Source organism: Neoarius graeffei, chromosome 24 (assembly GCF_027579695.1).
Source record: "Neoarius graeffei isolate fNeoGra1 chromosome 24, fNeoGra1.pri, whole genome shotgun sequence".
Lineage (NCBI taxonomy): Eukaryota > Metazoa > Chordata > Actinopteri > Siluriformes > Ariidae > Neoarius > Neoarius graeffei.
The window spans coordinates 40986755-41009867 of record NC_083592.1 but is presented as its reverse complement, the minus strand read 5'-3'; the positions used below and the strand labels follow the sequence as shown (position 1 = coordinate 41009867).

At 40.0% G+C, this 23113-nt stretch overlaps 2 protein-coding genes across 7 annotated transcripts in view; one reads left to right on the top strand and one right to left on the bottom strand.

Moving 5' to 3' along the window:
- The window catches only part of paqr3a (progestin and adipoQ receptor family member IIIa), a 56220-nt gene extending 55825 nt beyond the window's left edge, over positions 1-395 (top strand). The window contains exon 8 of the transcript XR_009651437.1: positions 8-395. The gene's annotated coding sequence lies outside the window, so the exon portion shown is untranslated. The remainder of the gene's footprint in view (positions 1-7) is intronic.
- The window catches only part of bmp2k (BMP2 inducible kinase), a 108436-nt gene that overhangs the window by 21783 nt on the left and 63540 nt on the right, over positions 1-23113 (bottom strand). For 4 of the 6 annotated variants that reach the window (XM_060907240.1, XM_060907241.1, XM_060907242.1 and 1 more), the window contains exons 2-11: positions 8821-8939; positions 8133-8238; positions 7537-7679; positions 6058-6179; positions 4989-5070; positions 3754-3886; positions 1689-1792; positions 1511-1590; positions 1214-1362; positions 72-241 (exon numbers count right to left, since the gene is read on the bottom strand). In XM_060907240.1, coding sequence (XP_060763223.1) covers positions 72-241; positions 1214-1362; positions 1511-1590; positions 1689-1792; positions 3754-3886; positions 4989-5070; positions 6058-6179; positions 7537-7679; positions 8133-8238; positions 8821-8939 — 1208 coding nt within the window. The remainder of the gene's footprint in view (positions 1-71; positions 242-1213; positions 1363-1510; positions 1591-1688; positions 1793-3753; positions 3887-4988; positions 5071-6057; positions 6180-7536; positions 7680-8132; positions 8239-8820; positions 8940-23113) is intronic. The other 2 variants (XM_060907244.1, XM_060907245.1) reach the window with 1 other exon arrangement.

Below are 23113 nucleotides of genomic sequence, written 5' to 3'. Positions count from 1 at the left end.
AGTCCAGGCTACTGCTCCATCCAGCCCTGCACTACACCATTTTCTCCCACCAACCCCCTCCTGACGATTACCTGTATGTACTGCAGCTGCTGTGGACTGACTTGTTGCTGGTGGTGCAGGTTATGTTGTTGTTGATGGAGCTGTTGCAGTCTCAGGTCCCCAGGTTGCAGCTGCTGTAACACTCGGTTGTGCTGATTGCTGCTCTGAATCTGCGCAGCTGCCTGCTGCCCGTTTCCTTGGGCTGATGGAGGCACAAACACAAATTGTAAGAGTTTAATGCTAAACATTGCCTTTATTTCACCTGTTGTGAAAAAAAGTTATTTGCTGAATATAGTGTCCAACACAAATTTATTTTATTTCGAACATGTATAAGAAAAATGTATGTAACTATTTGTACATACAAAAGAAAGAAAAAAAACGAGAAAATGACAAAAAAAAATTATAAATAAAATACATAAAGAGCTAAGACATTACAATACACTGCACATTGTTCGAAAAAGGAGTGGGAAGAAGTACAATACTTTTTTTTTTTTTAATTTCCCATCCCTTTTTAACTACCCCAAAATCCAAACTTCATTAATACACCCATAAAAATATATACCATATATACACTTCATGAATATCTATATAATTACAAAAAAAAAAAAATATATATATATATATATATATATATATATATATATATATATATATATACACACACACCATATATATACACACACACATTTCCAAAATATCTATATAAATATTTAATTACACAATAAATATATACTACATTCCATATATTCACTTCACAAATATCTATTTAAATATATAATTACAAAATAAATAAATTATATATATATATATACACACACACACACCATAAGTATCTATATAAATATACAATTACAAAAATAAATATCTACTACATACCCATCCCTGTAAATATGAATATATAAACTATCCCCATTAATAAATACATACCATATACTTAGTTCTAATATAACAATCAACTCTATTCTATTTATCCCTCATGATCCGCCGTTAACATACTCCCTCTTCTATATACTTGCTTAACAATATTTTTTTGTACCTTTTTTTAAACAGATTTATATTTGCACTTTGTTTTATTTCTGTCTCCAGTCTGTTCCATATGGGACTCTCGTATATATTAGAACAGTATGGACTGAGGATACGTACTGGACAAAAGAAAGGGAGAATAAAGACGTACGTTTCTGGCCGTTGCTGACTGTCCCGGGTGGGACGCTCATTTTCACAGGAGTTACCGAGTTGGGCAGTGGCAGCACATTACTGTTGGCTGCTTTTGGCCTTTGCCTCGGAGCAATGGAGGTTTCCGTGGGCCCGACAGAATCTGTTATTCTGCAGAAAATCATACACAAACTCAGGACAAGACCAACTGCTTTCACTCATAGGGATAGTAAAATGATGACGTGCCATTTAACAGCACATATGGAACTACAGCATCTCTGCGTTTTTGTTTTGAATCATGGTGTACAATTTCAAATACCTGGCTTTCGTCTGGCTCTTCTTAGCAGCAATGTCACTGGCCGTAAGTGGCTCTGGCAGTGAGGTGGGAATGGGGGAATTCTGCACAAGAGAACCCAAGTAGTTGCAATAAACTCAATCGACACTGCAATCATGCAATTCTGAATATCATGTTTGTATGAAGTAATGACAGAACCCACGAATAGATTTGGCACTGGACACTCTCTTCCAGCTAATCTGAAGGCAAAGTAAGAGACTTGATAGATGTCTGGTCTTTTCTCTGGATCCGGCTCCAACATATATCCTACAATTGGTGAGAAAAAAAAAAAAAACACCAACATGTACATTGGTGCTTGAAAGTTTGTGAACCCTTTAGAATTTTCTATATTTCTGCGTAAATATGACCTAAAACATCATCAGATTTTCACACAAGTCCTAAAAGTAGATAAAGAGAACCCAGTTAAACAAATGAGACAAAAATATTATACTTGGTCATTTATTTATTGAGGAAAATCATCCAATATTACATATCTGTGAGTGACAAAACTATGTGAACCTCTAGGATTAGCAGTTAATTTGAAGGTGAAATTAGAGTCAGGTGTTTTCAATCAATGGGATGACAATCAGGTGTGAGTGGGCACCCTGTTTTATTTAAAGAACAGAGATCTATCAAAGTCTGATCTTCACAACACATGTTTGTGGAAGTGTATCATGGCACGAACAAAGGAGATTTCTGAGGACCTCAGAAAAAGCGTTGTTGATGCTCATCAGGCTGGAAAAGGTTACAAAACCATCTCTAAAGAGTTTGGACTCCACCAATCCACAGTCAGACAGATTGTGTACAAATGGAGGAAATTCAAGACCATTGTTACCCTCCCCAGGAGTGGTCGACCAACAAAGATCGCTCCAAGAGCAAGGCGTGTAATAGTCGGCAAGGTCACAAAGGACCCCAGGGTAACTTCTAAGGAACTGAAGGCCTCTCTCACATTGGCTAATGTTAATGTTCATGAGTCCACCATCAGGAGAACACTGAACAACAATGCTGTGCATGGCAGGGTTGCAAGGAGAAAGCCACTGCTCTCCAAAAAGAACATTACTGCTCGTCTGCAGTTTGCTAAAGATCACATGGACAGGCTATTGGAAAAATCTTTTGTGGACGGATGAGACTAAAATAGAACTTTTTGGTTTAAATGAGAAGTGTTATGTTTGGAGAAAGGAAAACACTACATTCCAGCATAAGAACCTTATCCCATCTGTGAAACATGGTGGTGGTAGTATCATGGTTTGGGCCTGTTTTGCTGCATCTGGGCCAGGACAGCTTGCCATCATTGATGGAACAATGAATTCTGAATTATACCAGCAAATTCTAAAGGACAATGTCAGGACATCTGTCCATGAACTGAATCTCAAGAGAAGGTGGGTCATGCAGCAAGACAACAACCCTAAGCACACAAGTAGTTCTACCAAAGCATGTTTAAAGAAGAATAAAATGAATGTTTTGGAATGGCCAAATCAAAGTCCTGACCTTAATCCAATGGAAATGTTGTGGAAGGACCTGAAGTGAGCAGTTCAGGTGAGGAAACCCACCAACATCCCAGAGTTGAAGCTGTTCTGTACGGAGGAATGGGCTAAAATTCCTCCAAGCCGGTGTGCAGGACTGATCAACAGTTACCGCAAACGTTTAGTTGCAGTTATTGCTGCACAAGGGGGTCACACCAGATACTGAAAACAAAGGTTCACATACTTTTACCACTCACAGATATGTAATATTGGATCATTTTCCTCAATAAATAAATGACCAAGTATCATATTTTTGTCTCATTTGTTTAGCTGGGTTCTCTTTATCTACTTTTAGGACTTGTGTGAAAATCTGATGATGTTTTAGGTCATATTTACGCAGAAATATAGAAAATTCTAAAGGGTTCACAAACTTTCAAGCACCACTATACAAAAAGCTGAGACTTGTATCTATATTTTGAAAAATATTCCAGCTTTAGATATCAATTCCACCAAGGTTATTTAAAGAATTCGTGAATGGAAGGATTTGTGAATGAATAATTACAGAGCAAAACAGCTACAATGTTTGACTACCAGGAGGGGGCAGTACAACAAAACTAAATCTCTCAATGAAGGCTGATCCTCATCACTGAAGCATTCTGTTTTAATGCCCATCCGTCCATTTGACAGATGTGGAATTAATGAGTTTCAAATCAGCAGATTTGCATGAAGAGACGCATGATTTGATGGACATGCGCTGGCACTTACTGATTAAGCAGTGCAGTTTGGAGGAAAACTTTGAGCTATCTGGAACGCTGAAGATTCCGTCACATATGGCGACCTGACTCTCCCCAAATGGAAGTGTGAAGAAACACAGCTTGTACAACAAGCATCCAAGTGCCTAAGAGAGGTAGAGAAAGTGAAATGTAAACTCATTCATAATTGCACCCAAACAAACAAGGGACCCAACATCAAACTACACACTGGCTGCCATGTAAGGAAACAAACAAGCACTTGTCAACATCGTGGAAGAACTTGTACACAATTCTTTCTATTTTTTTAACAGAAGACAATAACGGACAGGAAACACTAACACGCATTTCCTCTACTTATCTATGCCTGCTTTGGCACGATTACCATAAAGCTGAGGCCATTAAATAGTCTTGTAATTCTTGTACCGTATATTGTTCTTGTTACAGGTTTGTTTAATTAGCCGAGGGTGGATAAACAAGCTTTCTGCATCAGATCAAGTATAAGAGGAAGTTTTATGCTCAGAATCCATCACATCTCATCTTTCAAGTTGAACTATGTTCATATAAACTTCACAGGACCGTACTACTGCTTAGAGACTGCTTGCTTATGTCCTTGGTTTCCTGACCATTTCATGAATTAATATTTTAAATCAGACTACACTTGGGTGTAATATAAGCGTCGTAAAATGAAAGCGACTGTAAATATAAAAAGCGAGTTCCGTCATGACCATTCATGGGAAAAAATTTCTGATCTCAATTTCCAAACCGTTGTTTAAACCCCTAATTACCGAGATTATTCCAAAACACCCTGTGTACAAACAAAACATGGGCTGTAGCAAACAGCACTGCAGATACTAACAGAAGAGTATATCATAAACATAAATCCACGAAGGACTAAAACGCTGTAAGGCTGTGTTTAACCTGAAACAACAAAATTGTTGCACTTCACATTGGTAAACTGTAAATAAAGCAATTTTGGTTGATGTTTGACTAATTCCCAGGCATTTTGACAAAATCTTTGGGTCCCCCCCACCATGTCCAGAGGATAAACATAAAATGAAGCAATATTTCTGAGGAAATCCCTTGCTATTACAAGCCTCATTTCTGAAAGAAACCAGTCCGGCTTATGGGTTGACCCTGACCAAACCAGATCCTCAGCATAACCGTGAGTTTAAGCAAGCCACATACACCAAAGAACAGAAGGGGGTGGGGCACGCACGTGTGTGTGTGGATGTGTACATGTACACCTACCCAGATATCAGCCTTAGTTGTGATGGCTTTCCCTTGGTACAAGTTAATCATCTCTGGGGCTCGATATGACAGGGTTGTGTACCTGCACACAGAGTTGATAGGATCAAAGGTTCTTACTGGTTTCTGTTCCCCATCAGAACAGCAAGTCCGAATAAATTACAAATATCATATTGACTCGGAGGAAAGTATGGTCATGATTTATTGATGCTTTAGGGCTGTTTTATAGCTGGCGGTTTAGGGACTCTTGCAAAGAATGATGACGACATCAAATTCAGGATACATTTCTTAACCAGCTTAAAGCCTGGCTGCCTCAGCCAGGAGATTCAGACTTGACCATAGATAGCACTTTCAACAAGATGAGACAAACCTTGCTTCGAAATCAAAACACAGAAATGCTTCAAGAAACACAATGGGGGGGGTTTTTCCTACTGTACATCCATCCAAGTTTCCGTTTCAGAACCGTACGGAAAACTTGTGGTCCGAATTGAAAAGGAAGTCCACATGGACAAACCTAAGAATATAAAAGCACTTTAAAATGTTGTGTATGGAGTGGAGTGCTCCAACCTTGTTAGACATTACATCAAAAGGCTTTGTGCCGTTATCTTCTCCAGGGCAGGGGCAGCATTAATTGTAAGCGTGCTGATAATTTAGAAATCAAGGTTTTGCAGGAAAAAGATGACACTACTAAAAGAAATGCATGTGGGTTAACACCATGTTTGAACTATCACTTTTTATACTCCCCCATGAAGGGCATTATTATTTGCATATGCCACAATATGACTATGGTTGCATTAAAAAAAAAATCTAATACATTAATGCATTTTAAAATGCATAAAAAGAAACTCATGGGAGATATTTTTGTTACAGAAGCCACTCTGAGAAAAGCATGAATACTGAAAAGTGATTCGATACACAGCTGCTCCTCATGATTAAAATGGTGGTGTGAGAATAACATTTCTCAGAAGAAGAAAAAAAAAAGTGGTAACGAGTTACCAATCTTAATCTGATTGCTGGCACATTCCGTTAACATTCAAAGTTTTCATGTGCTACTTCATGATCATGGGTTTACCTCTTAATCTCATCCTCCACTGCAGTCACGCCATCTTTGAGTGGGTGCAACACTTTGTGGGTGGCACTTCCAAAGTCACACAGCACGTAGTTCCCATGGTCGTTCAAGAGGATGTTTTCCACCTGCATGAAGAAAGTCTTTTGAGGGAGTGCTGAGAACAGCCACTGCTCCTGACAGACAAGAGTGGAGGACTCAAGGTGACTGGCAACATTGGCAAGTTCCCACAGCTGCCTGCCAGAATACGTCCTTGATCCGGTCAAGCTCAGCCTAATAAGCCCGTCATGCCTGGGTTTCCCTCAAATTTGTTGCTAATAACATTAGCAGGAGAGAATAATTGTCTTGGGAAATGAGGCCTGGAGTCACAGTTCGCACAACTACTAGTCAGGACAAAGTACGTTCATTTTTCTCTTTCTGGCTTTCCTTCTCTCCCTGTTGATGTATAATTACACACAGAGCACAGCGAGATTCCAAGAGAACTGAAAAAGACAGGAGAAAGAAGGAAAGAGAGAAAGAAAGGAGAGAAAGAAAGGAGAGAGAAAGAAAAAAGGAAAGAAAGAAAGAAAGAAAGAAAGAAAGAAAGAAAGAAAGAAGAGGAGAGAGAGAAAGAAAGAAAGAAAGAAAGAAAGAAAGGAGAGAGAAGGAAAGGAGAGGAAAGAAAGAAAGAAAGAAAGAAAGAAAGAAAGAAAGAAAGAAAGAAAGAAAGAAAGAAAGAAAGAAGGAGAGGAGAGAGAGAAAGAAAGAAAGAAAGAAAGAAAGAAAGAAAGAAAGAAAGAGAAAAAAGAAAAAGAAAAAAGAAAAAGGAGAGAAAGAAAGAAAGAGAAAGAAAGAAAGAAAAAGAAAGAAAAGGAGAGAAAAAGAGAAAGGAGAGAAAAGAAAGAAGAGAAAAAGGAAAGAGAAAGGAAAAAGAAGGAGAGAGAGAGAGAAGGAAAGAAAGGGGGAGGGGGACGCTGACATACAACTAAAGACCACAAGCTGAAGCAGAGATGCTTACACATTGGTTCAAGTCCTGATCGGCTTGTGTGATATTCTCCCCCAGACTATTTTTTTTGGTGGCTTCAGTCATTCATTCTCTCTCACACACACACGCGTTTCATGTTAGCCAAGTCAAGCATACTGGTACATTAATGAACTCAAGACATTCTCCATTTACATTGACAGTAAGGAACAGAAAGGGAACAGTATCCTTTAAACAGGAAAATTAAAACAAGTGTACTTCTGTGAAATAGGGCTTCCAGATGGTCACTTCATATCAGAGACTTCAATACCTGTTAATCATTACAGATTCATATGTAGATTGTCTCATATTGTTTTATTTTTTGGGGAAAAAAATAAGCTTGCTCTTTCGGCATTGTTCTGAGAGATGACTCGTACTCCAGCGTTAACATGCAGATTGTTAAAATGATGGCAGGTCTACATCGATGATCCTGACAGTTAAACCTATTCATTTTTGCCTTAAGGATGCCACGTGCTGATTAGTACCTTCAGGTCTCTGTGGATGATTGCCGTTTTGCACTGGTGCAGTCTGGCCACGGCCTCACAGGCGTCGCAAAAGATGGTGAGAACCTCAGCCTCCGTGAAGCCACCGTTCAGCCGCTGGTTCATCTGTTTTACTACCTGACCCGCTGGAGAGGAAGGGCATGACGACTGTCATTTTAAGCACTGACAAGATTCATCTTACTACGTTAACCTCACAGCGCTGTTTAATTGTCAAAAACAGCAATTATGAGCTTAAAGTAAACCAGACACTGAACACTTATTACAGCAATCATAAAGAGGCATTAAAAATCTTGGGTTTATTGTCTATCAATTAGTTAATAAACAAACAAACAGACTGCTTCGAGCTCAGCATTTTCAAATCATGCAGTGTTAAATAACTTCTATTTTGGAGAAATTTAATGCATAGTTCAGTAGTAAAATAAGACAGAATATGCCAAGCCCGGAAGTTAAATAGGCCAAGTTCATCCCTAAGAGTGAAAATCTGTTTAACATGGGTCAGAAAACAAGGTAATACATTTTATAAATGATTAGTAATGCACGGTAGCATGGCATTAAGAGTGTAGCAGAGTCGTCCTGACCTTTACAATACTCCATAAGGATGAGAACCTCCCACACACTGTCTCCTACTGTGTTGATGATAGAGTCCAGGTAGCTCACGATGTTTTTGTGGCCTGACAGCTCTTTCTGTTTAGATAAAGAAAGCAGGTAAAGGAAGGGAAACAAACAAACAAAATTAATAAATTAAAATTTTTTTTAAAAAAATAAATAAATAAATAAAAACCCAAGTGAATGTGGGAAGGCTGAGGTCAGCAAAACAGAACAATAAAATATGAAATACCCTTCCCCCCCCCCACAACAGTTCAAAAATATTTTGCACAAACACACCTGCAAAACTGCAGTGCCACATTTTGAAGGGGGGAGAGAGAGGAGAGAAAAAAGAAAAAACAACACCCCCAAACCCCACCCAATAGATTATTAGACATTGGATCAAAAAAAAAAAAAATAATTATATATATATATATATATATATATATATATATATATATATATATATATATTTATATATATATATATTTTTTTTTAAAGTAGCACTCGACTTGGTGGATATTGTAGATGCACCAATGATGCCCCTGTAAATAATTAAACAGCATGTTTCAGTCAAAGTGCAGGCGATTACTGTTGCATCCAAGAACGTACTGAAGAGGTTCATGGAGTACTGAGATTCCATCAGGTAATGTGCAGTGTTCACTTATTTTAGTAGCTCACCATGATCATAATCTCTCGCTTGAAGATGTTCAGATCAGGCACATTGTTCACATACATCCTCTTCAGAGCACATCGTACTCCACTGTGGGTATGTGCCAGGAACACCATGGAGAAGCCCCCTAGTAACAAACACACACACACCCCACAAATGCAAGTGTAAGCCATTAGAAATGCTTGTCACGACAGTACACAATGCTGATGTCAAAGAGCAATCCAGGCACTGTACAGACCGTCCTGGGAGAAACATCTCACATACTGTGCTCAAGAACATTAGCTTGTCGTAGATGGATAAAAAGCATGGTTACTGAGGACAGATCGTTTCCACATTCAGACATTAAGTCCACTCCATTAGCCGTGCTAAAATTTCATTACCTACTCCACATACAGGAAGAAAAAAAAAACTAATGAGGAACAAGGCACAAAAGATGTCAGATTGACTCCAGGACACTCCAGGTCTAATTCCTAACCCAGTCTTGATCAATTTCATTAGCTATAAAAGCATGAACAGGGCCCATTTTAAATACGGACCTTAAAGGGCATATTCTGGACCAATTTCGTGTTTTTTTTTTTTTTTTATGAAAGTATGTCCCTTTACACACTCATCCAGAATAGTAATTTTGCACAAGGCCATCTGTCTACAGCAGAAAAAAATAAAACGCGTCTGGAAAACCCCCAAAGGAGTCTGGAGCCAGATTCGTGACGTTATCTGCGGAAGCGCCAGCAGGCTGCGAGAGCTTTGCATGGTTTAAGTGCGCAGCCTGTGTAGACCAAGCACTCCCATTTCTCCCTCACTGTCTGGTCTTTTGGGAAACGATGAGTACTAATCCCATCAAGATTGGTGTTGCTACACCCTCCTACGATACATCTGTTAACCATTTTAATAATTACGCAATAACGAAGAAATTTGCAGAAAACCACCAGGTCGTTTTCTCATAAACAAACCAGCGCTGACGTAGGATTCAGAGGGAGGCGTCCCGCACGCGACGTCACGAAAATCAATGTTCCCCGGGAAATCCAAATGCCAAGTTTTTTCAGAGGCGGACCAATTCGCCTCAAATGGCTTGATTTCAACTGAATTTCTCTGGTATTGCGCAAGGTAAAAAAAATTGCACAAAATGTGACAGATATTTGACCGAAGTTTAATATAAAATAGGAGAATTACATTGATCTTGCTCCTGAATTTACCCGTGACATGCACTTTAAGAGCACAACGGGTTTTACGTCGATCTAAGGGATTAGTAGGACCAGTAGTAAAACATTATGGAACAAACGACTGCCAAGTAAGGAATAAACCCAAGAGAACTTGTTCTTGGAAAATAATCAATGACAGGATAGTGATTCAGCAAAGCAGAATTATTTATTTACTAATAACAGCACATCCCAATTCTTTTTATTCCTCTTATACCACAATTTACCAATGCTAACAACTGTTTGTTTATTAAAAGGTCAACACATTTTTAATCCACGTTAAATGTAGCGGAAAATCTGCCGTACAAGTTAGTTCCTTGTTATGACTTACAGCCACTATAAACAGTTGTTCCCTCACCAGCTTCTCCTTTTTCTCTTTCTTGAAGTTAAGACACACAAAGCTTGTTATATTATTTAGAAACCACAAAGTCTTCCGTCTTGAAGACTCTTTCCAAGCAAGTTAAAATCAATGTTTCCTCTTAGAACACAATTACACTTTTTTTTTTATAAAATCGGTTTTATGTGGAGAATCTGCCATACAAGTCCTCACTTTCCGACCAATCAGAACTGAACAGTGCTATGGTACAAGTATAGATGGTGCACATTAGACTGCGACAGCAAATGACCTCTACTCAGTAGAGTGAAGTGTGTTGTGTTACTTGCCTCAAATTATTTGTGGCATGACATTTAAAATGTGCAAAAATCAAATGTGAAAGTTTTATTTCATCACTTCATAAGATACACGAGTAATTGACATCTTGTGCATGTATTGTTCAGCATTAACCAAACTAGATAGCTCGCCAATAGTCTGAAAGGTCAGCTAGCTATAGGTCTTAGCGTATTACAGATTCAAATGGATAATGGACTAGATGGACAAAATTATGTGAACACACGACCATATGTGCACATTCAAAGCACACAGCCTCCAGACAGGCCTTTACATTCAAAGCCAAAAAGGACCATCCAGACTGTTACCAGCACCAAGTCCAAAAGCCAGGGTCTGTCATGGTATGGGGTTGTGTCAGTGCCCTTGGCAAAGGTAACTTGTGCTTCTGTGATGGCAGCATTAATGCAGAAAAGTACATTGAGGTTTTAGAGCCACATATGCTGCGCTCAAGGTGACATTTTCTAGGGATATTTCAACAAGACAATCCAAAACCACATTTTGCACACATTACAAAGGCATGGCTGTGGAAGAACAGGGTGCCTGTCCCCAGTCTTCAAAAGAGAATGTACGGGACGAAAAGTGACAATAGCGACCCCGTACTTTCGCACACCTTAAAGTGCATATCCTGGACCAAATTCTTTTTTTTTTTTTAATAATATGAAAGTATGTCCCTTTACACGCTCATCCAGAAAGGTAATTCTGCACAAGGTCATCTGTCTACAGCAGAAAAAAAAAATGAAAAAATGCATCTGGAAAAATCCCAAGGGAGTCTGGAGCCAGATTCGTGACGTCACCTGCGGAAGCGCCAGCAGGCTGCGAGAGCTTGCACGGTTTCAGTGCACAGCCTGTGTAGACCAAGTTTAGCAGCTAGCGATTTTGCATTGAAATATGGAATTGTCACCTGAGCGCAATGTGGGAAACGATGAGTACTAATCCCATCAAGATTGGTGTTGCTACACCCTCCTACGATACATCTGTTAACCATTTTAATAATTACGTGATAACGTTGAAGCATGTGACGTCACGTAAATCAATGTTTCCCGGGAAATCCAAATGGCAGGTCTTTTCAGAGGCGCACGAATTCGCCTCAAATGGCTTGATTTCAATTGAATTTCTCTGGTATTGCGCAAGGTAAAAAAAAAAAAAATTGCACAAAAATGTGACAGATATTTGACCAAAGTTTAATATAAAATAGAAGAACTGCATTGATCTTGCTCCTGAATTTACCCGTGATACGCACTTTAAGGCCTGTTTGCAGGAAGAATAGGACAAAATATGGTAACAGCTGAAACACTTCACCACTTGGTGTCTTCAGTCACTAAACATCTTTTAAGTGTTGTGAAAAGGAATGGCAAATGTTTCAAAGTGCTAAATGCTTTACCGCCCCAATTCATTTGAAAAGTGTTGCAAGAATCAAAACTGAAATGTGAATTTTGAAAATAAAATTCATGAGGGAAAATCAATGTGCTGTTGTATTGTTTTGAGTGCAATACATGTCAAAAGTTATTTACAAATCATCGCTTTCAATTTTAATTGCAATTTCAACATACCATCCCAACCTTTTCTGATTTGGGGTTAAGTAAGCAAGTAATTAAGTAAATACATACCCACGTACATTATGAACTTTTGGGGTTCTTTATATTTTGTTGACAGAGCAGCAGATCTACTCAGCATGCTCAAATTTAAACTAGCCTCCATCAACTGCAATTGGGTTCAATCCAAAAGAATAAGAAGGTTTTAAAAAAGGGAAAGCAAGGCACGACGTCCCCTGAGAAGGGGGTGGGGGAACTCCTGTCAAACCAGAGTTTCTTGCCACCATCTGAAGTGTGAAGCTTTCACACAGAAAACCCAGTGATGCCAGGAACAGGCAAACCGTGGCAAAGGGAGCCATGCCTCCACAAGGTCTGGCCCATTCGAAGAGGGATGAATGAACCGTAGCAGCATCTGACCTGCCAGCCATTTCTCATTAACGCCAAGCTGAGTCACACTGGGGGACCCACAAAGCAGAGCCCACAATGGTGTGCTTGTTGCCTAACAAACTCTCTTAGCTGACCTGAATAGGGAATATATTTGGATCAAGAGCCAGCATGACAGACCTGGGAAAAAGAGGGATGCACAATGCTGCTTTTTGTGGTATGGAATCATGTCCGTGATTAGGTTAAAATCGGGATCTGATATAATGTGGATGTGGGATTTATGGAGGCCTTCACTTTTAGTTTAGCACAGAAGCTGTTGTTGTATTGGAAACCTCAGGGTTCATGATGAATCCTGAGCAACCTGCTGCAACTGCCACACTTCAGTAATTCAAAAAATAAGGAAGTCAGAATACATTTTCATGAAATGAAATATTAAATGCATCTTAAATATAACCATCAAATGTCGGAAACGTTTAGATGTAGAGCAGTGTTTCTCAACCACTGGGCCGTGGCCCATTAGTGGGCTGCAAAGCGCCATCTAGTAGGCCACAAACTCCCCCCAAGTTTGAAGCCAAATACTAAATGGTTCAGAATGTCTTGGTGTCCCAAATCCAGTAGCTGGTTTGCGGTATACTTTTCAAGTGGAATAAAAACATCTGTTGGTAAATTAAGAACAAGCAGCCATTATTTTTGTCACATTCCTGCTCTGCATTTAACCTGCACACGCGCACAGCGCACGCAGAATAAATAAATACATTTGTGGGTAAATTATATGGATCTGTGATGCCTGCTGGAAGAGAAAAGCATGGAGGATTGAGAATCGAGTGGCTGTGGTTTGTTTACACCCCATACTAAAACTTGTAGCGTCCTAGCAACCATCTCAAAGATGTGGACAAAAAGCCCAGAAATTCTTCCTTACCCAAGCAAAAACGATACGGGATTTATCTTGTATGGCCTTGATACCCAGCCACATACCGTATAAAAAAAAAAAAAAAGTTGTTCACCTCCATGCTCTTCATCCGTTTGTCAGTGTAGAATGATGTCTGCAGCACCAGGTCATTTGAGATGTCGGGGAAATCAACGGATGGATAAATTTTCCAACTCGTAATGAATGAATGACTATTTAAAAGACGATAAGTTGATCAGCAGAGATGGTGAGGTTGTGCATGTACAGATACAAATAAATGCAAATACAAAAGGCTAAAAATATACACACAAAAAAAACCCCCTTTCAAATCTTTAATCCCTTATGAGGCCAAAAAAATAAAAATACTTTGTTTCCGGTTACCCGACCGACCCTCCTTTCCGGCCCCCCCGTGACTCCGACCCCCTCTCAGTCTACAAAACGTTCATGCGATGCACACAGCATGGTTGTCCCTGGTCATAGACCAACGTACGTTACACAGAGCATGAGTGTCTCTCACATCATAAACGGCCGATTGTATGCATGCGTGTGACTACCTCTAACAGGAAGCAACGAAAATGGCGATGGTTTGTGTGCTGAAAGATGCGTGTCTTGCACATCGCAAGCCCAGTCTTAGACAAATTATGTCGCTAGAAAAAGAGACATTTAAAAAGACATTGAAGATTTGTTAGCTTGTACCAGTAGTTCTAGAGTAAATATAGAAATCATCTACACGAAGCATCAGTTTACACACCGACAACAAACAGCACTCAGTGTTGCTGTCAGAGTTCGAGTACTCTCTTGCGGGGCGCCAGTAACACCCCCCGAACATTTTCTTGCTTCCGTTTGTGGTGTCAGAATGCCTCTCAGCTGTGCAGATCCTGTTGAAATGGCCTACTATAGCAGTGGATTCAGAAGAACAGACATGTGTCCATATTGTCTTAAAGACTCTGTGTTAAACCAGATCTGAGAAAAAGATTTAAGAACAGTTATTGAAGTATGTAACGATTTTAATTTGAATATGGGGGGAAAAGCATGGTGATAGCCATGGAAACATTTTTACATTTTTTAAAAAATCCCTACTGACCTACCCTAATTTTTGAAGGCATGCAATAGGAAACTTTTTTTTTTTTTGGCCTGACTGAGAATGCCCTGCATGCAAGGTTTGGCTTCTGGCACATCCATACGGTTTTAAATACAAATACCTAGATTTAAAAAAAAAAAGTTTTTAATGCATTTATTTAATTCCTGGGCTCCCATCTGTAACAGGAAGTGATGTTGCATCCCATTAATACACTTTACAATAGATTATTAGTTTCTAATAGAATCGATGAGCCAAAAAATTGGGGATCTTTTTTAATGGGCCTTGACTCATAAGTATAAATAGGTGAGCTGTAAAGCAGAAAAAGTTGAGAACCCCTGATGTAGAGCACTGCTTTGCATGCAAGGTTTGACAAAACAAAGCTAGCTTTGCTAGATTGTCTTCATGCACCAATCAAATCTTTAATAAAAGGTTTTTTTGTTTTGTTTTTTCTTAAAACTTGTGCTCTATTCGCCAAAACATGGCTCTGTATATTTAATTGTGTCAGCTTTATGATACTCGAGAGCCCAGAACAGCACTGTAGATTTGTATCATTACTCCTCAGGAGATATACTTATCTCTGCACGCGACCGTGAGTACCTAATCGACTCCCCGAGAGTGCAGATACAACACGTGCACAGTCTAGCACCCAGGCTAAGCATCCGAGTTGCTTTGCAAACCCCAAGTGCTGCTCTGCAGTAAAGCGTGCTCCATCTCGTACAGCAAAGTAAAATGTGTCAGGGGGTGACCGAGCAGCTGCATGTTCATTACTCACCCTAAACACTGTGCCTTGGTCTTAACCACATCACATTCTCAACACATTGCACCAACTGCATTAGCAGAGATTTCCTTCACCTAAGTTTTAGCCTAAAGATCACAAAGCTTTCACTCGCAGCTGAAACACATTGTATGATGAGAGACGAACAAGTCAGTAAATCCAATCTCTCCAGTACTCGTTTGCCTGGAGTTCTTATGATCGTGGCATCCTGCACAACATTCAGAATATTTCCATTTTACAAGAGTGCAGAATTCACCCATTTCCTTCAACACATCTGGATGGAAATCTAACTACTGAAAGCTTTAATTCTGCCCAGCTGGTTTGAATCTGCCTTAAGTACTTAAGTGGATTTTACAGTGTGAATACCAGCAGCACAGTGTGAAATGTTCATGCTGTGTTCTCTAACGTAAACACTATAAATTGAGGTTTTCTTGACAAATGGTTTGGTCTGGTACCAAATTTGGAATAATTCACGTCTAGGACTGCTTTCACTGATACAATGTTTAAAGAGTTTGACCCAAATTCTGATGTGGTTTCTCCCATTGGTTCAGTTTGTTTAAGCAGGTCAGGATACAGCACAGCATTGTCTGATTCAACCCTGAATTTACTTCAGGAAGTGAACCCAACAACATGTGTCCTTTTGCAAGCCAATTGTTTTTGTAGATGTGAGCTTCTAAACAAACCTACAAGGCACAAACTGAGCTAAAGGAGTATCGTCACACCGAAATGCAATGCATTTTGGTTATTAAGCTGGGGGGGGGGTGTTGGTTGCACCCCTCTCCACTCTGGACGCAAAACATTTTTAAAATACAGCACAAGTTTTTGGACAGTGGAACAATGTAATTGTGTGTCTATACACCACCACAATGAATCTGAAATGAAGCTATAAAGATCTGATTGAAGTATTGACTTCAAGCTTTAATTCAAGGGGTTTAAGGAAAAACTGCATTAACCATTTAAGAACTGCCATTTTACAAGGTCCCTCCATTTTCACAAGGTCAAAAGAAATCAAACAATTGACCAACAATGGTTTCATGGCCAGTTTCCTTGGTATTTCATGACAAGGAGATAAAAGATCTGGAGTTGACTCCAAATGCTAAATTGGTATGTGGTAGCTGTTCATGGGAACCTTCAGAGAAGTTGATGCAAGCGAAGGAGGCCATCATTAGGCTGAAGAAGAAAAAAATAAAATTAAAAATAAATAAATAAATGAGTAGAAACTTTAGGAGTGGCCTATTCAATAATCTGATACATTCTTAAACGAAGGAATGCACTGGCAACCTCAGCAACACCAAAAGGCCTGGAAAAGACCATGGATGGCAGCTAAAGTGGATGATCACCAAATTCTATCCTTGTTGAAGAAAACCCCCTTTACAACATTTAACCAAGTCAAAAACACTGGGAGGTAGGCCTATCACGGTCAAAGTTTACAATCAAGAGATACCTTTATGAATGTAAATACAGAGGGTTTACCTGAAGATGCAAATCACTGGTAATACTCAAGGAAAAGTGACCAGATTAGACTTTGCTAGAAAGCCTGCCCAGTTCTGGAGCAAGATTTTTTGGAGAGATGAAACCTTGCAGCAGAATGACAGGAAGAGAAGAGTATGGAGAAGGAAAGAAAGGGCTCATGATCCAAAGCATACCACATCATCTGTCAAACATGGTGGACATGTGCACGTATGGCTGCCAGTGGAACTGGGTCCCTGGTGTTTACTGGATGATGTAACTGCTGACACAACCAGCAAGATAAATTCTGAATTGCAGAGCTATACATTCTGTTCAGATTCAGTCAAACGCTGCAAAACTGAAAGGATAGCATGTCACAGTACAGATGTAAATGCTCTTAAATGGCCAAAATCAGTTAACCCAATTGAGCATGTTTGTCCACTTACTGAAAACAAAACTGCGTACAGAAAGTCCCGCAAACAAGTAGCAACTCCAGGAGGCTGCAGTAAAGGCTTTGGCAAAGTGTCTCAAGGGAGAAACTGGTCACTGAATGGAAAGGATTTTCATCCAAGCATTAAAAACGATGCTTATATATGTAGAATTATGCAAGCTTGTCCGATTACTTTTGAGCCTGTGAAAATGGAGGGGCTATGTAAAAGAATGGCTGTAATCCCTAAACGGTTAATGTGATTTTTGTTAAACTCCTTGAATTAAAGCTAAAACTCTACATTTCAAATCACATCTTGTTGGCTTCATTTCAAATCCTTTGTGGTGGTGTACAGAGGCAAAATTAGTGTCACTGTACAAATATTTATGGACCGGACTGTGGTTAATTATATAATTATCTAATAATTTATTTACCGGGCGGCACGGTGGTGTAGTGGTTAGCGCTGTCGCCTCACAGCAAGAAGGTCCGGGTTCGAGCCCCGTGGCCGGCGAGGGCCTTTCTGTGTGGAGTTTGCATGTTCTCCCCGTGTCCGCGTGGGTTTCCTCCAGGCGCTCCGGTTTCCCCCACAGTCCAAAGACATGCAGGTTAGGTTAACTGGTGACTCTAAATTGACCGTAGGTGTGAATGCGAGTGTGAATGGTTGTCTGTGTCTATGTGTCAGCCCTGTGATGACCTGGCGACTTGTCCAGGGTGTACCCCGCCTTTCGCCCGTAGTCAGCTGGGATAGGCTCCAGCTTGCCTGCGACCCTGTAGAACAGGATAAAGCGGCTACAGATAATGAGATGAGATGAATTTATTTACCATTAGCTCCATGATCCAAGCCGTTTTTACTGCCACTTGAGTTCCCCCCCCCCATTTTAATTGTGTCCAGTGTGAAACCAAATCAAAAGTCTCAGTTGCACTTTGACTTGGACTCGACAAAAAGACTAAAAAGTGAGAAAGTGTCCCTAAATCTCACGTCTTAAACAGCCAAGTAATCCATTTAGGCAGTCAGGAGAGTCCACTCGACATTTTGTATTAAGACGTCATAACCAAAAAAAGGGGAAAAAAAAAATACCCACACACATGCGATGTGAAATGTCTGAAAACAGTCCAAATCATTTAGAAGAAACCTTTATTCATCACATGCACACTCCAAGCACAGTGAAATTCATCCTCTGCATTTAACCCATCTGAAGCAGTGAAAACACACACACACACACGCACCCAGAGCAGTGGGCAGCCACACTACAGCGCCCAGGGAGCAGTCAGGGGTCAGGTACCTTGCTCAAGGGCACCCCAGCCCAAGACCGCCCCACGTTAACCTAACTGCATGTCTTTGGACCGTGGGGGAAACCGGAACACCCGGAGAAAACCCACGCAGACACTGGGAGAACATGCAAACTCTGCACAGAAAGGCCCTCGCCGGCCGCTGGGCTCGAACCCAGAACTTTCTTGCTGTAAGGCGATCGTGCTAACCACTAAACCACCGTGCCGCCCAAATAATTTACAGGGAATATTTTCCAGAAAAAGTCGCCAGCTTCAGGAATTTACAAGAAACCTGGACAAACCCGTAAAACCAACTTACAGACGACATAAAGTGACCTGGGGTGGAAAAAATAAAATAAAAAATAATTCACATGGTCTCTTACGAAAGTCAAGTTGACGCTTCAGTAAAAAACAGGAAGTTCATGAAGTTCTTACTCAGCTAAAACACTAACAGCCTTGACCTCGACTGGACCAAGGCTTAGTGAAGTGTAACCAGGTCAGAAGTGCTGTCAGCTTGTCAGTAAGGTTTGTGGAAGTGAAGTTGGGACTGTAAATAAACTTAAGTTACTAGCTGTAACCAAGTTCATTATAAACTTGAAGGTAATTATACAAAGAAACCAAAGTCTGCATGTGCTCCATGTTGAACAGCAACAGAGGATACTTAGTGAATTCTTGTACAGGGTCGCAAGGTCGTAATTTAAGCCTCTACTCATGTTTTGTGAATGAAGACATTTCATGCATGGAAAGCCAACATGGTTTTTATCTGTTTGGAAGTCATGGATGAGGGAATACTGGATGCATCACAATTTTTTTCCTCTGCTCCAAAGTCAGACAGACAACAGGATATTAGAGTTTATACAGGACTCCAAAATGAACTAGAAAGAAACCCAAATTACAAGTTATTTTTGGAGATCTTTAAGCATTTAAGACAGACATTTAAAAGGTCCAACATGATGGCCATTGCAATGTGGAATCTAATGGTGACTCCTGACACAAATCAACTCAAGGCTAAAACTGTGCTCTTTCCAAGCCTGATCTGAAACGACAAAGTAGAAAAATCAACTTGCCACCAAACACGTGAATTCAAAAAGTTTGTTCACATATTGACAGCATTTAGTCTGTTCAAATCAAAGCTCAAGACTGCCTGAGCTCCTCAGTAAACCCCATCATGGTTTAATTCCACCAAGAAATCTGGTGATCTGAATCCGATTCATTCTCACCGCAGGAAGTGAAGTAAAATCTGTATTTTGGAGAAGCGGTTGACATTGAAACAAACATTCAATACAGTTCAAAAACGTTTTCAAAAAGCACTCCAGTAATTTCATGAACAAATAGAAAAAGCATGACCTGCATCATCTCGTATTTTAATCATTTCTGATTTTAAACAAGAGTAATGTTCTTGGAGCTTAAAAAAAAAAAAGCTGGAGATTGGGCTTTGATGCGAGCGCCATGCGACAGCTTGACTGAGACGTGTACTCTTGTTTTGTTCCTACTCTGTTAAAATTCATATTTGTGCTTGTCTAGCATTACTACTACAGCAGTAGTTAAAAAAAAAAATGCAAACTCAACTGATGTGGGTCTTAACACAAGACATCTTACAGTGCTGATGCACACGCAGCCGTGATTTCTGAACTCAAATTTTATTTTGCTTCGATATTTTTCCATTTTGTTTTCCGGAATGTGAATAGTCAGCTACAGCATTAAAGGAATACGCCACCCCCAAGTGAAACTGAGTCAGTCCCTGCAGTCCCTAGAGTTGGATGAGTGAGCCAAAGCGTTTTGTAGCCGACCCAGCCATTGTCCTGATCTGGAAACGTCCCGGTTAGCTTTAGCTTAGCGTAGTCGCTGTAATCCGGCGTGTCCAGCTAGCATTGTCGTTGCAAAAGTGAATCAAATAACTCGATTTTTTTATAATTATTTCTCATGACCTGTACATTCACATCGAGTACACATACTGCATCAATGCAAATGAAGGGATTTACTAGACCAGTTTATATCTGGAACTATTTTCGGCCACAGCACAGGCAAAGCACCGCTGCAGGCGCAAAGACACCACGCAGCACCACAACTTCCATCAATACACCAGTGTTACCAGGGAAACCAGGGTTTTCAGGTGCTGCGTGGTGTCTTTGCGCCTGCAGCGGTGCTTTGCCTGTGCTGTGGCCGAAAATAGTTCCAGATATAAACTGGTCTAGTAAATCCCTTCATTTGCATTGATACAGTATGTGTACTCGATGTGAATGTACAGGTCATGAGAAATAATTATAAAAAAATCGAGTTATTTGATTCACTTTTGCAACGACAATGCTAGCTGGACACGCCGGATTACAGCGACTACGCTAAGCTAAAGCTAACCGGGACGTTTCCAGATCAGGACAATGGCTGGGTCGGCTACAAAACGCTTTGGCTCACTCATCCAACTCTAGGGACTGCAGGGACTGACTCAATTTCACTTGGGGGTGGCGTATTCCTTTAAGTGTTAAAACAAACATTTCAAAAACACATTTAACAAAATCAATCAAGAATCAATGCTAAGCAACTAAAATTCATAAATTTTATGAACTTTAATTATTGCACAGGTCAAGCTTATTTCATTTCATAGTGTCTGGGACTAATTCATTCCAAATACATTATTCAGGTCACTGAATCCTGGAACTTCATTTCCATGTTTGTCACCAAATATATTGTGTAGACTGTAATAAACATGTTATAACATTAACACTGCATGCCATTGAGTAAAGTCCATTAACCTGATGAAATAAGTGTTGCGGTGACCTTCAGTTACCAGTGATTATATCATCAGGAACAAGAGGGCTCCGAGAGCACAATATCCCCCGCTGGCAACTAGGCCATAACTCTGGTAAAATGCGACCGAATTGAACAAAATTGCAATATGCGTATTACTGACATAAAGAATCCTATCAAGTTTCATGAAATTCCTCCAAAAATTGAGAGTGGAGTTGATTTTTGAAGGCGAGTACCCTTCCCAGGACGGACAGACAGACATCACTACAACATAATCCCCCTTCGGGCCTTTCGGCCTGCGGGGGATAATAAAAATTGTGAGGGAAGTTGATTTCAGAAAGCAAGCACACCTTGATGAAATTGCCAAAGTTTGTTAATAATCAAGGGCATAACTCTGGTAAAATTTGCCCAAATTAAATGAAATTTCAATGTGCGTATAACTGTCATATAACAAAGCCTTTTGCAAAGTTTGGTGAAATTCCTCCACAAATTGAGAGAGGAGGCGATTTCAGAAGAACGTACACCCTCATGAAATTGTCAAAATACAAGTTATTTAATCAAGGGTCAAAACTCTGGTAAAAATTTTCATAAATGAAATTAAATTGCAATATGCGTATCACCGTCATATAACAAGGCCTTTTACCAAGCTTTGAGAAATTCATCCAAAAATTGAGAGAGGAGTTGATGTCAGAAGGCAAGCACACCTTCATGAAATTGTGAAAGTACAAGGTTGTTCATCAAGGGCCACAACTCGGGTAAAATGCAACTGAATGGAACGAAATATGCGTATTACCGACATATAATAATACCTTTTGCCAAGTTTGGTGAAATTCCTCCAAAAAAAAAAATTGAGAGAGGAGTTGATTTCAGAAGGAAAACACTCATGAAATTGTCAAATTATAAAAGGTTGTTAAACAAAGGTTGTAACTCTGGTAAAACGTGAGCCAGTTTAACGAAATTACAATATACTTATTTTTTTCGCAGTCCGGTTTCCATCAAATCCTGCGCTCTGATTGGCTGGCAAGCGGGTCCATATCCTACGGTACGGACCCCAGTTACGGAACCCGGTTATGGACTCTGGCGACTCGCTCGTTCACAACAACAAACATAGTAGCAATTTTTGTCCACAATTATTTTCCCATTTCTCAGGAGAATAGCATTAATTTTACAGCATTGATCGTGATAACGACAGTGTTCACAGTGAAAGCGATTTTTACTACCCTCAGGAAGAAATAAAATAAAACATTTCAGGAGAAAGCTAAAAACCTGTAACTGTTGCTAACGCCGAGCAAAAACACGGCTGAATCCTGAATGACTCAATTTTGTATAAATAGGGGACTACATGGGCGGTAAAATGTAGTTTTTTTCCCCTGCCATGGAAGTGCACTTGTATACCGAGGAGGAAGCCATTTGCATTACAGCTGTGAATGAGGATTCAAAATGGCGGCTCGGTTTTCCCTTTCGGGCGCTCTCGTTTTCTGTTAGAATTAGGTAAAGAAAAAAATAAAATATATTGTTTACCAGCTTAAGGTCTGTCCACATGGTGAAATACCGTGACCTCGGCCTTAAATGCTGACCTCGGCCCAGAGGGCCTCGCTCAGTACTTTCAAGATCTCGGTCACGGTATTTCACAATACAGACCTCCTAGCTGGTAAATAACGTATTACCAACATACAACAAAGAATCCTGCCAAGTTTTGTGAAATTCCTTCAAATATTGAAAGAGGAGTTGATTTCAGAAAGTGAGTACCCTTCCTGGGACAGACATCGCCACAACATAATCCTGCTTCGGGCCTTTCGGCCAGCGGGGGATAAAAAGGTGGCTGGTGTAGGCGTTTAAACTAGTTATTTATATGATTATTTAATGATT